Source organism: Vicia villosa, linkage group LG4, assembly GCF_029867415.1.
Source record: "Vicia villosa cultivar HV-30 ecotype Madison, WI linkage group LG4, Vvil1.0, whole genome shotgun sequence".
NCBI lineage: Eukaryota > Viridiplantae > Streptophyta > Magnoliopsida > Fabales > Fabaceae > Vicia > Vicia villosa.
In genome coordinates this window covers 144,611,942-144,627,720 of record NC_081183.1, presented here as the reverse complement: position 1 = coordinate 144,627,720, position 15,779 = coordinate 144,611,942, and the positions used below count along the sequence as shown (strand labels likewise).

General features: G+C 33.4%; 1 protein-coding gene across 1 annotated transcript; it reads right to left on the bottom strand.

Moving 5' to 3' along the window:
• Positions 1-4,516: 4,516 nt before the first annotated feature.
• LOC131599852 (uncharacterized) lies at positions 4,517-13,307 on the bottom strand. The gene is made up of 5 exons (XM_058872105.1): positions 12,870-13,307; positions 12,608-12,765; positions 6,355-6,361; positions 5,416-5,427; positions 4,517-4,707 (listed from the first exon to the last, which is right to left on the bottom strand). Exons 1-5 carry the CDS (start codon positions 13,258-13,260, stop codon positions 4,553-4,555), a joined length of 723 nt encoding a protein of 240 aa, XP_058728088.1. The 5' UTR covers positions 13,261-13,307; the 3' UTR covers positions 4,517-4,552.
• Positions 13,308-15,779: the final 2,472 nt, after the last annotated feature.

The window sequence follows — 15,779 nt, the reverse complement described above, 5'->3', positions numbered from 1 at the left end:
TTTGTGCGAAGTTTTTTACTTTTTCTAAATAAATCTGCATATAAGTTCTTCATTTATGAAACTTGGGTTTAGGTGCAAAATAATCATGCATATATGCATAGTGGAAACATGTATGGAGAGCTTTTAGTTTTGCCTTATGTTTGAGAATAAGTTTTTCTTTAGGCACATAACCAAGACCTTTTGTTCTGTTTCTGCTAACTCCATATATCATTGAAGCCATTTTTCTTCTATCTATGTTTTTAGTCATAAATGTCTGAAAAGATGTGTCATACTTATTTACGACATATCTGAATCCACAGAAGCTTCTTAGAGAATTTCTTCCTCAAGTTTAGAACTCTTACTTTTAAGCGTAGAGTTGTCATTCTTAAGAATAAAATTTTCTTCATTTAAAATGGAGAATTATTTATTTAGCTTATTATGAGCTTCACATTCAAATACATGGACTTGCTTCAGATCCTTGTATATGTTATAAAGCTTCTGATATTTTTCCGAATTTCAAATAAGCATAATTCTAATTTAGAACAAGATAGGTCAGGAAACACCTCTTCAAAATCTGACTCAGATTCAGATTTTGATGCAGTATTTTCATCAAATGCCTTTATGCTTGCCATCAGTGCTGCATTTGCTTGCTCTTCCTTAGAGTCATCTTCTAAAGAATTCGAATCGTCCTAGGTAGCCTTCAGTCCTTTATTCTTCCCTCTGAAGACTTTCTTCTTGGGTTTGTCTTTTTGAAGCTTGGGACATCATTCTTGTAGTGACCTGGCTCTTTGCATTCAAAGCTTGTAATGTATTTGCTAGCACCATACTTATTCTATCAAGAAGTAGATTCAAAGCGACCACCTGTCCTTCTTGATCCTTTGAACTTGCCTTGTATTTTCTTCCAGAGTTGGTTAACCCTTCTAGAGAGAAGAGATAACTCTTCTTCATAATATTTTTCAAATTTTTCTTCCTCTTCATCTTTAAAGAATTTAGTCTTTTTATACTTTCCCATAGATTTAAGAGCCACAAAATTTCCTTTTCTATAAGGCTCATCTTCTTCAAGATCTATCTCATGAATTCTCAAAGAACTAACAAGTTCCTCAAGAGTAGCGTTGTTCAGATCCTTAGACAATTTAAGTGTAGTTACCATAGGCCTCCATCTCTTGGGTAAGCTTCTAATAATCTTCTTAACATGATTTGTAGTAGAGCAAACTTTTTTCATAACCTTCAGCCTTGCAACTAGAGTATGAAACCTTGAGAACATGTTCTCAACAGTTTCACCATCCTCCATTTTGAAGGCTTCGTACTTATCTATCAAGGCAAGCCCCTTGGTTTCTTTCACTTGAGCATTTTCTTCATGAGTCATTCTTAGTGAGTCAAATATTGTATTGGTTGTATCTCTGTTTGTAATATTTTCATATTCCGTGTAAGAAATAGCATTCAACATAATGGTTCTAGCCTTGTGAAGATTCTTGTAGTCTTTCTTTTGTTGCTCAATCATCACCCTTCTTAGGTAGACATTTACTACCATATCCCATCGATCTACATCATGGCCAAGAAAGAAACTTTCTATTATGTATTTCTAATAATCAAAATTTTCTCCATCAAAAAGTTGAGGTTTGACACTATAGGGACCTCTTTCATTAACAACGGTGCGGCTGGTGGGTTGACTCCTACCATTGTGTTTCAACAAAAATGTCAAGATCTTTATCTGACACAGTGAAGTGTTTGATATCAATTAATACTAGAACCAAAGATCTGATTCCAATTGAAGGTTAAGGAAACACAAGAAAGAGAGAGTTTCAATTGGGTTTCAAGAATGAAAACTTTTTACCAATCAAGACAAACAAACAAATAACTTAGAATAAAAATAATGAACATAATATTTTTATCCTGGTTCACTATGAACGAACCTACCTATAGTCTATCCGCCAAAGTGATTTTGCCTTATCACAAGGACTTAATCCACTATAGCCAAACTGATTACAACCACAAAGACCTACTGTCAATGTCTTCTTGAGAATTCTGACTATACCCTAGTCTCTCAAGGAACAATATCAATTCAAACGTTGATATACAAAAGGTGTTTTTACAAAGATGCTTCTATAAAGCATATTACACAAATTGAAATACAATGAATAACACAAAAGTGTTTGAGAGCAATTATATGAACGAAAGTTCCTTGTTTTATGCTTTTCTATCACCTAGAGTTTCAACGTTTTGTTCAAGTGAATGTTGTGTAAAAGTTCTTTATTTTCATTCTTCTAAGTATTCTTTATATATGCATAGAAAGTTCCGTTGAAGGGTGAAGATGGAATTCAATAATTTCTTAGCTGCATCCTTGTGCAACGAGCAACAGAAAATGAGAGACAAAATGGTACTATAGTAATGTCCATTCTCCACAAAATCACAGTAGTGGAAGGAATATTTGATCTTATACCATGTACTATTTTCTCATGTAAAACCTTTTTGACCTTATCTTCTAATCTTCATAGGCTTCAAAATGCGTGTTGATGAATCATGTTTAGAAGGATCAAAGGCTGAAAGAGATTCTTCAGAACCTTGTCTTTAGAGTCTTCATAACTTGTTCTTCAAAACCCTGTCTTCAGATTCTTCAGAACCTGGTCTTCAGAATCTTCATAACTTGTGTTGTGCAGAAAGTCAGAGCTTGAGAAACACCAGAAGCTCATTTATCAGAGTCAGAGTCAAAATCCATTTGATGAGCATTCTTTCAAAAGCATTGTTAAAGAGCATTCTAGAACTTGAGTTTTCTTTGTAAATCACACTTTGTTATCTCTTTAGAGTCAGAGTGTGTTGAGTTCAAAAATTAATGACGTCACACATCACTTGATCAGAGTCAGAACTTGTTCGCAAAAGCTACACACTAGACAAAAACCATTAGGGTACAAAATTGTTCTCTAAGAAACAATGTATTTTTTATCATCAAACCTAAAGTCCAGATGTAGAACCAAATCTTGTTCTTACAACCAGCTAGGGCATGACGCATTTTACAGAGTACTTGAGTGCACCCAAGTTGGCATATATCCATGAGCGAAAATATAATTGTCGATCTTGTAATTTCTTCCCATAGTTGGTCGTGATCTTTCGGCTTCTGTTACTTATAAATAGAGTGAGTTAAGTATTGAGAAGTTTTTGCAAGCTTTTAGCTTTCAAGCTTACAATTACTTTCTAGAGAAACATCTTTGTTCCTTATTCTCTAATAAATCTCAACGGGGGTGTTTTAGGATGTATATAAGTATCTTTGCACCAGAGACACAACTTATCTCTTTTCAAAAATTTATTTTCTTATCAATTCAAACAAACTTTCAAAGTGTTCATCCATTTTTTTTAAAGTTGAAACTTTCTGCACCAGTTTCATATTATTCAAAAGTTTCTTCATTCATTCAGAGCACTTGAAATACATTAGTTTGGGTTGTTACTTTGTGAAAGAGAAGATCAAAGGATTGAACTTGTATTCAAGGCAAGACCAAATTTATGAAAAGTTATTCAAAGTGTTTGTTGTATCTTAATCACTAAGTGTGATGTGATAAGATATTGTAAAGAAAGCATGGTTCTTTCATTGAGTGTGTAGTTTGGAAGATTGTAAGAAAGTCTTGTTGAAGAGTTGTACAAAGATCTAACCATATTAGAAAATCTTCTAAGGAATGGAGAATTAGATGTACCATTGGTTGATAAAGGGAACTAGTATAAATGTTGTGTGTCCTTTACATTCAAATTCAAGATAAAAACTATCCCTTATTTTCTAAAAATTAAAAAAGTAAATGATAATAAACTTTACATAAAAACAAGAAAAAATAATTTTGTATAGAATGATAAAAGAGTGTAGATTTACTATACTTTTAATTTTCGAATACTATAACAATAAAAATGATATTTTGAAAATTTATGTAAGCCCTCCAAAACTCTCCAAAGCCCTCATGCAATACAAATTTTGAGTTCTTCATATTATGAGATTTTTGGTGTTATGAATAAAATCAAACTATCTAAAACCCTCTAAATCAAAATCATTCAATTCTTTCCACTCAATTCTTCTATTTTTTTCAAAATCCTCATCCCCTCCATTCCCCTCAAAACTCCCAAACATATTAGTTTCTCAAATTATGAGATTTTAGTTTTTGAATAAAAATAAATCCGTTAAACCATTTCCGTCTAAACTTAATTCTTCCATTTTTTCACTTCCAAATCACTTCCTCCCCTTACTGTTCAAACTCCCAAAAACCAATCTAATATTTTTTTAGATAATATATACTTTTATTTTTCTATTTCATTTTTAATTAAGAGTCACATATATAAATCTTTAAAATCAAACAAAACAATGATAGTTTTTTATCTTTAAAATCAAACAAAACAATGATAGTTTTTTATTGAACAAAGTAGATAATTTTTTTATAGAACAAAAAAGGAGATATCTTTGTTATTTAAAAAATAAACAAAAAAAAAAAAAAAATTCCCAAACCAGGTTTCTTTAATATCTCCAATGTAATGTATACTTTAATATTTATTTATGCACCTCTTTTAAAAAATAGCTTTGAATGAGCCCCTCACTTTCTCTTTAATCAGTGACCATAGAGCTTTCATTATCTTGTAATTGAACTCCTTCTGAAGACAAATTGTTGTCTTTCTGAATTTCAGTCTCTTTGGGCAGACTATTAACTGATCTAGCAAGACGCTTCACTGAGTTCAAACGCAAGGATTTTGCCTTGGTACCTGAAAAATTTAAAAACATTCAAACTAATTATAAATAATAATAACTCATAATTATTCAGTATTCTAAAGTTTTATACTTATCAATAAATTTATTTAAAACTTAAATGCATTTTAAAATAACAGATAGTTGATGACTGTTGTTTCACTTATAGATGATAATTGATGATTGATAGTTGATAAGTTAATTGAAATGTTTGGTAAATTAACCGTTTAACTAATTTATATATGTAAAATGACATAAAATATATTTAATACCGTTGTGAAGTCAATGCCAAGAACAAAGTATAAAACAAAAGATGAATAAAGAACAAGAAAGAAAAAAAACACAAGAATTAGTTATAACCGCTATTCTTTTACTTTCTCTTAGGAAACAAGATTACAAGTTAACAAGAATAACAAATAACCTCTCTCACCCTAAATTAAGATTTGCTGTGTAAAATGATGAGAGACTAGTATGCTATTTATAATAAAACCTAACATACTAACTAATAGGCTTTTTCCACAAGGCCCATTACACAAGCCAACTTAATAAACAAGCTAACTAAACAAATTAGGGTTTAAAAACTAAACCTAATTTAACATGCTAACAATCCTAGCATCTTCGACACCAACATGTGAACAACCTTCGACTTCATGCTTAATCCTGTCGAACCAAGAGTTCGATCCAATATCTCACAAATCTCCACCTTGGATCTAACTCTACAACACCTAGGGAACAAACTAGCTTTCTTCATGCAACTTTATTAACTGCATACAGTGGAAAAACTTGCAACTCGTCAATGACTTGGTGATCATATCAGCAGAATTGTGATCTGTAGAAACCTTCAGCATTTGGACTTCTCCACGCTCGATTACTCCTCTGACGAAATGCAACCTCACATCGATGTGCTTAGTTTGCTCATGATATGCTGAGTTCTTCGACAGGTGTATTGCACTTTGACTATCACATTTAACAGTGATATCTTGACCTTGAAGTTTCATCTCCTTAGCAAAACCTTCAAGCCACAATGCTTCTTTCACAACTTCAGTTAGATCAATATACTCCACTTCAGTGGTTGATAGAGCAACAACCTTCTGAAGTGTTGCTTTCCAACTAATTGCAGTGCTAAACATAGTGAAAACATATCCATAAATAGATTTTCTGGAATCCATACAACCTGCATAATGAGAGTTGACATATCATTCGGTTACTACTTTACTATCTTCACCTAAGGTTCCATCATAAATTAGGACCCTGTTCAGAGACTCATTTATGTACCTTCAAATCCACTTCAGTGCTTGCCAGTGAGCCTTTCCAGGATTCGCCATGTACCTGCTTACAAGACTCACTTCATATGCTATGTCGGGTCTAGTAGAGATCATAACATACATCAAAGAACCAATTATATTAGCATATGAGATGCTATTCATATAGGATCTTTCGACATCAGTACTGGGACAGTGATCTATACTCATCTTGAATTAAGGGTTTGTTGGAGTCACAACTGGCTTCGAATTCGACATACCAAACTTTTCGAGAATCTTTCGTAGATATGCCTCTTGAGATAAGCATAACTTTGACTTCTTTCTATCTCTTCGAATGTCAATTCCAAGAATCCTGGAAGCAGCTCCCAGATCCTTCATATCGAACTTCGTATTGAGTTCAACCTTCACCCTGATTACATCTTCAACATTGTTGCTTGCTATGAGAATATCATCCATATAAAGCAACAAAATAACAAATGAATTACCAGGTCGAAATTGGAAGTACACACAATGGTCGAACAGACTTCTAATGAAACTTATGCATGCCATGAACTTGTCGAATCTCCTATTCCACTGTCGAGGAGATTGTTTCAGCCCATATAAAGATCTCTTTAGCTTGCACACATAATCTTCCTTCCCCTTTTCGACATACCCCTCAGGTTGCCTCATCAGGATCGTTTCATCTAGATCACCATACAAGAGCGCAGTCTTCACATCCATCTGTTCCAGTTCAAGGTCGAACTGTGCCACCATGGAAAGAAACATTCGAATGGACCTATGCTTCACAACAGGAGAAAACACATCATTGAAGTCGACACCTTCTTTCTGAGTGAAACCACTTGCGACCAACCTTGCCTTGTATCTTTTCGACGTCACTCCTTTGACTTTGTCCTTAACTTTGAAAATCCATTTACAGCTGACTAACCTTGCCCCAACAGGTTTCTTGATTAGTTCCCAGGTGTGATTATCATGAAGATATTTCATCTCATCATCCATGACCTTCAGCCATTCAGTCTTATTTCGACTCCTCATAACTTCCTTATAGTCTCTAGGTTCTTCGACTATAACCTCACTTGCAGAGATTAAGGCATAAGCTATAAGATCTGCATACCCAAGTCTATGAGGTGGCTTGATGACTCTTCTCGACCTGTCTCTCGATAATAGGTAGTCATCGACAGCTTCCTCAGCTTCCTCGGCATCTTCTACTTCTTCTTCGACTTCATCAGGGATATGCAATTCAACATCAACATGCTCCATCTCAACAGGAATCTCTACCTGTTCCAGCTATTCGTCAAATGTTTCTGCATTTCGACCAACATCATCATTTTTCTTAAAATCCATCCGAGCTTCATCGAAAACTACATCTTGACTTGTGATACACCTCCTGTGACCTGGATCTAAGAACCATAGCCTATAAGTTTTGAATCCTTTAGGGTATCCCCTGAACATGCATTTCAGAGCTCTAGGTTCGACCTTGTCTTACCTAATGTGAGCATATGCTATGCAGCCAAATACTCTCAGTTTGTCGAGATCTGGTGGAGTCCCGACCACACTTCTTCAGGTGTCTTCATATCTAACGCTGTTTAAGGACATCTGTTTATCAGATATGTTGCTGTCGAAACAGTCTCATCCCAGAACACCTTCTTTAACCCAGCACTTGTCAACATGCATATAACTCTCTCCAAAATAGTTCGATTAAACCTTTTAGCCAAACCATTTTGCTGTGGAGTACCTGCAGTAGTTTTGTGCCTTGCAATACTAGAGGCAGCACAAAAACTATCGAACGCCTCATTGCAAAATTCAAAGCCATTATCGGTTCTCAACCTCTTGACCTTTCTGCCAGTCTGATTTTCGACCAAAGTGTTCCACCTTTTGAAATTCTCAAAAGTTTCATCCTTAGTCTTTTGGATGAATACCCATAATTTTCTGGAATAATCATCTACTATGGATAGGAAATACCTCGCTCCTGAATGTGATGGACACCTTGCAGACCCCCGAAGATCAGCATGGATGTCATCAAGGGATCCATGTTTTCTTTGCTTGCCTTTGTTGAACTTCACTCTGCAAGATTTTCCAAGTACACGGGGTTCACAAAACTTCACCTTTTCGACTTTGTCTCCACCAAGCAGATTTTGTTTCCCTAATTTGACCAGACCCCTTTCACTGACATGGCCCAATCTCAGGTGCCAGATTTTTGTCTTCGACAAAGGTTTTGTAGATGCAACATTTGTCGAACCACTTACAACTTCACCCTCAAGGGTATACAAGCCTTGTTTCTTCACGCCTTTCAAGACTTCCTTCGACCCCTTCATGACTCTTAGGATACTTTTCTCTCCTTGGAAAACATATCCTTTCTTGTCTAATTCACCAAGAGAAAACAGATTTCTCTTTAAATTAAGAACATACCTGTCATCAGTCAACAACCTTATTGACTGATCATGAAGCTTGAATCTCACAGATCCAACACCTGCAATCTTGCAAGCTTTGTTGTTTCCCAGCAGTACTGATCCACCATCTTGATCACATAATTCCTCGAACAAGTCTTTGTTTGGAGTCATGTGCCAAGTGCAACCTGAATCCAAAATCCACTCCCTCTTAGAGTCACTTATCGAAACCACAAGGACATCAGATGATTCGAAATCATCTTGAACAATGGCTGCATTGCCATTATCCTTACCTCCATGATCTTTCAGGCGTTTAGGGCACACCTTTCTTGTGTGACCCTCCTTCTTACAATGATAGCATCAAATACCAGATGCATCGCCACTATAAGACTTCTACTGACTTTTTCCTTTCTTCTTGTCGAACTTACCATCCTTTCGCAAGAATTTTCCTTTAACGGCCAAACCTTCACCAACAGTCAAAGGTTTATGCTCCTTTCGTTCGTTCAAATCCTTATAATACATGGCTGATTGAACTTTATCAAAGGTCAGGGACTCCCTTCAATACATGAGAGTTTCTTTGAAGTGAGCATGTGATCGAGGCAAAATGCACAATAGTAACAACGCTTGATCTTCATCATCGATCTTCACATCAATATTTTCAAGATCAAGAATCGGCTTGTTGAGCATATCCAACTGCTCAGCTAGCACTTTATCTTCAATCATTTTGAATGAATACAAAGCTTGCTTCAGGTAGAGTCAATTTACCATTGATTTGGTCATGTACAAACTTTCAAGTTTCGTCCATAACCCTGATGTCGTCGTCTCATTTGATACCTGCCTAAGAACCCTATCACCAAGACTCAATAAAATTGCGCAGTGTGCTTTCTCGATCATAGTCGTCTTCTCCGCTGCCGTTAATGTTGCATTCATGGCTGCCTCTCTCTTCAACACTTCCAAGCAACCCTGCTGAACCAGTAGAGCTTTCATCTTCAAGCGCCACAGACCGAAATCATTCACTCCGGTGAAATTTTCAATCTCATACTTTGTTGAAGGCATCTTCTCCACGCTCACCGCACCAATTTGTTGTGAATTCAATGTCAAGAACAAAGTATAAAACAAGGGATGAATAAAGAACAAGGAAGAAGGAGAACACGAGAATTGGTTATAACTGTTATTCTTTTACTTTCTCTTAGGAAACAAGATTACAAGTTTACAAGAATAACAAATAATCTCTCTCACCCTAAATTAGGATTTGCTGTGTACAACGATGAGAGACTAGTATTCTATTTATAATAAAACCTAACATACTAACTAATGAGCTTTTTCCACAAGGCCCATTACACAAGCCAACTTAATAATCAAGCTAACTCAACAAATTAGAGTTTAAAGACTAAACCTAATTTAACATGCTAACAACCCTAACATCTTCGACACAAGCATGTGAACAACCTTCGACTTCATGCTTAATCCTGTCGAACCAAGAAGCTACCCTTCGACCATACTAGAGTTCGATCCAATATCTCACAAATACATAATTATTTTATTTTAAATTTAAATAAATTATAAAGGATAAAAGTTGATTTTTGTTAAAATAATAAGGATAAAAGTGAAAGAAAAAATGATAAACTATAAACTATAAGAAAAAAAAACTATTTGAAATAGTGTCTAGAAAATAAACTGTAACTTAATAAAATAAGTTATAAATTTGTGATGAAAAAATCATTACAAACAAATTTAAATGTTTATATGATATAAACTATAAACTAAAAAATATATCTTATTGAACAAAATTTTAAAAAAATATTTGATGACCAAAATATGAATAAAATATAATCAACTCTCCATGTTTAATATTAGGAAAATTTAGCAAAAATGTTATTTAAGTTTCATTATTTTCTCTAAAAGATTTGCAGCTTTTAAAATATATAAATGACTTGAATGACATATATAATAAAATTGTTTAAAAAGTAGATAAAAATTTGAGGAATTACTTTTTTCTCTTCCTATTATTAAAGTGCGGTAAACAAATGCGAGTGCGGATATTTAGTATTATAGAGTTTAGGAAAGTCACACAGATTCAGATTTAACGTTTAGATACTCACGTAATATGAAACTTGTTCTCCATATATATATATATATATATATATATATATATATATATATATATATATATATATATATATATATATATATATATGAAAAAATGGATTGAACCCGTTAGATATATCTTCTTTGGCTAAATTTTTTTGGATGCTTAGTCAAGGTTGTTGTCACGAACCCTACACTTTATCTGTTGCATCCCGTTTATTTTTCTACAAACTTTAGCGAATGTGGACATGACTTTATGCCACTTTTAAGCTTAAGGAATGTAGGGTCTGCTAGGTCCACTCTGCTAGGGTGAAACAAGGTTTCTGCCCCGCTCACTCTACTAAGTACATTAAACCCCACCCTATTTTTTTTAAGGTTATTAGAAATAGAGTTTGATCTAACTATATTTTACAAAACTGATATGTAAGGTGCTAATTTCCTTCACTAATAAATTCATATTTAGATGATATATTGTCCTAAGTGAGACTTTTAACACACACTCTCACACCTAAAACTGGACATTTAAGACGTGTATATAAATGGCGAGTGATTTGATAGTAAAAAATATGATAATAGATGACCAAACATGAGGGAACATTTTTACATTAGGACATTTCTTTATGAGCAACACACCTTGTGAAAGACACACCACATATTCACCAAAAACCTTAAGGTAATAGGTGTATAGGCTCTCTCACTTATAAATACTTAAGTCTCCACTTCCCTAATCAATGTGGGACTTCCCCAGACTTTGTTTCTCAACACTTCTTAACTCACACTTGCTTTTACATACATTGGGGCTTTTCTATATGAGTAACACTTCTTGTGAAAGACACACCACATATTCACCTTAAATCTTAAGGTAATGAGAGACATATAAATGCTTAAATCTCCACTTCTCTAGTCAATGTGGGACTTCCTCACACTTTATTTCTTAACACTTCTTAACTCTTACTTGCTTTTACATTGGGGCTTTTCTATATGAGTAACACTCTTTATGTGAGACATACCACATATTCACCTTAAATCTTAAGATAATGAGAGACATAACATATATTCACTCAAAATCTTAAGGTAATAGGTGTGTGAGTTGTCTCACTTATAAATGCACAAGTCCCCACTTCTCTAATCAATGTGTGATTTCCTCACACTTTGTTTCTCAACACTTCTTAACCCACACTTGCTTTTATAATGGAGATTTTCTATTTGTGTAACACTCTTTGTGAGAGACACACCACATATTCACCCAAAATTTTAAGGTAATGAGATACACATTATATATTCACTCAAAATCTTAAAATAATAAGTGCGTGGGCTCTCTCACTTGTAAATGCTCAAGCCTCCATTTCTCTAATCAATGTGGGACTTCCCCATACTTTGTTTCTTAACACTTCTTAATTTACACTTGATTTTTCTCAATACTCCTTCTAAGTGTGAGTCTATCCACAATGCTTCCCCTTAAGAGGAAGCTCTTTCATCCATATACACTTGTATCACCGTTGACATTTATAGGTCATCAATTTGTGGGTCAACATGAGGGAGCATTTATACATTAGGGTCTTTCTTTATGAGCAACATACATTGCGAAAGACACAACACACATTCAGCAAAAACCTTAAAGTGATAGATTTGTGCGTTCTCACTTATAAATACTCAAGTCTTCACTTTTCTAATCAATGTGAAACTTCCCCAAACTTTATTTCTCAATACTTCTTAGCTCAATCTTATTTTTTCTCAACAGTATTCATATAATATATTATCCGATGTAAAATTCTTAAGAAAATAAATACATAAATAGTCCGAACATGTACATTTGTCAATTCTAATTACAGGTATTAGTATCATAGTATTCTATCCAAACTTGCCCATCCTTAATAAACAATCATTTGAATATGGTTGTGGAACAAAAGTTTGGTTGGTACATAAACAAAATACAGCATGAACTAAAACATAACTAGTATGCAAGATGATTATAGTTAAAAAATTAACCGTGATAACAAATCCTATTATAGATAACTAATTTAATATAATAATATCAAAGACTAATTATAAAAAAAGTTAAAATTTAAAAATATGTAAAGATGATTTTTAATGTTAATATTATCAAAAGTATTTAATAGAAAAAATTATTTTGTTTATAGTTTAGCATGAAGGGATTACTCACTTGAATCACCAATAGTTACATCTTCATTTGTTTTCAATTCAACTGCAACCTGGTTAGTACCACCCGCAGAATCAACCACTAAATCTGTAAGATTTCTTGCAAGATGTCTAATTTGTTTCAGACGCAACCTTGGTGAGTTATCTAGCTTATAAACTAGAGTTTCCACGTTAGATGAACCTATTGTTTACATTACAACATTAAAAGAAAAAACAATCAACATGTAAAATTTAGTATAATAATTTTTTTAAAGAAAAAGCAATGTAACAATATTAATATCTCACCATGAGAAACCTTTGTTCCCAAATTCAATGTTTCTTGTCCTTGATGAGGGATACCAATACCATGACTAAGAACTCTATGGTCTAGTGAAGTAGAAGAATTCACACCTTGAAATTCATCACTAGTACTAGCTTCACCAGCACTTGATTCTAGACCAAGAGGATTATTAGGAGGAAGAGGAATGAAAGGAACATTGACATTACTAGCATTTGCATTCGCACTCGCCGCTCTTTGTCTCCGAAGTTGATAGTTTCTTCTTCGTCGCGCAAGGTGTCTTTCCCTTTGTTCTTGCGTCATCGCTTGCCTCCTCTGCCGATCCCGTATCCGCCTCCTCTCCCTCTCTTGCTCTCGCTGAATTCTCCGCAGTTCGGTTCTCTCCGGAATCTCTTCCATCCTCACTCACCCTTGTCACACTTCTTTTCTATTTGTACAACACTTTTTTTCACCTTTCATTATTCATAATTTTAAATCAAAAAGAATTACATATTAATTCGCGCAATAAAAATCGTTATTATAAGTCTAAAACAAAATCGAATTCATGAAAATACGAAAAATCATAGGAAATCACAATCAAACCGGATCTATACATAACATAACAAGATGATAGTAGATAACAATGGATCATTCAAATTATAACAATTTTTCAAAAACTAAATAAATTTGTTACAAGAAAATGTACCTTTCACTGCAGATTGGAGAAGTGTGAGAAACAAACCGAATCAATTTGCACTTGTATATCAAAAAAACATGAAAATGGAATGAAACATGGAATGTAGATGATGAAAATGTTGTTTTTATTTAATTAATTAATTTTATTTTTTTACTTTAGATCTGCATGTCCAGATTCATAAAGTTCCCCTTCATTCTTCATCCCAAAATAACCGTTTACCATTTACCAAATCAGTGAATGAATCTTACGTTTTGGTCGCTTCTAAATTAATAGATCTTATCTTGTAAAACTAGATACATAGTATTATAGTAAAATGTCATTATTATTTTTTCAACAAAATTTATATTCAATTTTTCATTTCAAGGTATTATTATAAATGTGATTATTGTTTTGTCCTAAAATATTTAGTGGCAAAATTCAATGTATTTATTTTCATTTTTCCATTATTAGTTACTCCCTCCGTTTTTTATTATAAGTCGTTTTGGAAAAAAAATTTGTATTTAAATATAAGTCGCTTTACAATTCCAATGAATAATTAATGCTATTTTTTCTATTATATCCTTAAATATTTATTATTCTCTCTCCTTTCAATTATATAAATTTATCTTCCACATGTCATTAATGAAGGATAATTTTGTAAAAACCTTCATAATTTCTCATTTTCATACAACAATTATTATTTTTCTTAAACTGTGTGAAAAGTCTAAAACAACTTATAATAAAAAACTGAGGGAGTACAAATTATAATACACTTTGCATTTTTAGATGACAATTTTTGTAACATGTTTTTTATTTGAGGGTACATATGTAAAATCAATAAAATTAACTTAATTTAATAAAAAGAGTTTTAAATCAATAGAAAATGAATTATTATTTAGCAAAAACTATTTAAAATCATTTAAAAATTACAATAACTAAATATTCTAGTAATTATAATTTTTTATATGAACAAGAGTAGTGTTAAATGTTACGAAGCTTGTATATTAAAAAATGCAAGAATGTATATTTGTCTTGTTATTATTGGTGGGTCAACAAGTCAAGTATGTTTTATGCGAAAATCATGGATCTAATGTATTGTAGTTCCAACATCGAAAGTAATATGTGTGGTGACTATTTGTTTCTTGTCGTAGCAAATAATATTTAAAAAAATATATGCGAAAGAAATATTTCTCATTAATCAAATTAATTAAAAAATTGCAAGAATTCATATTTATATTCGTAACCAGTCAAGTCCATTTTATGCACAAAAATCATAGTTGTATGGTGTTATAATTACCATGGATATAATATTAGTTGTTAAAAAAGAATTTGAATATGGTGTTCAGCAAACAATTTTTAAGGAATCAAAGAAGAAAGATAAAAAAAACATTATTCTATATTCACCAATGTGTTGATGCAAAGGTGTTTGACGAAATCTCATAAGCACCAATTTTTAAGAAGGCTGGTGTAATACGGTGAACTGACTTTATTTGAAATGTCACGGTAAGCAAGAGTCGCCACCGACTTTTATTTATCCAAATTAACAGAAAGGCTAAAAGAACAGGAAAAACCTTTTAAATAAAAAACTAAGTTCGGGGGGTAATTTATACAAAGGGAAGGTGTAAGGCACCCTTTGCATCCATGGTTTTCCATGGGCTCTTAATTGCTTTGCTCTTTGAAACCAAAGGTTTAGAAATGTAGAAGAAGAGAAATAAGGACTTTAGCTCGTAAAATGAGCGTAGCCTTTTTGAAGGTTTATGAAAAAGTGTAAGAAAAAGATTTAAGCCATAGCAAGGCAAGTAGGGGAAAATTACCTGGTTAGATGAAAAATGTTCTTTTAGCCTTTCAGGGCTATCCATACCATAGGAGGGTAGGGAAGTCCTTTTATTTGGAGGTTAAAGGGTCGTCGAATCATCGTTCGCCACAAGACCGTCCCTACCATAGAAGGGGCAGGTAGTCTAGGGGAAGGATCAAAATAGCCATTTACTTTTAGGCAACCGGAGGATACCTCAGCACTTCGTAGGCAACTTCGAGGGACGAGATCATATTAGCGAATCGAAGGCAGCATCATTAGGGACTTATGATCTGGATGAACTGAGGGCAACATTGCTGAGGTATCCTCGTATTCGAGGGACTTGGCTATTCTGCACTGAAAAACATAAGGCAACAGGCAACATGCAACAAGAGGGGTACCATAAAAGGTGCGTGGGTGCAACAATCACGTGATCAGATTCAGAATAATTTATCTTGTAATTAGGTGATT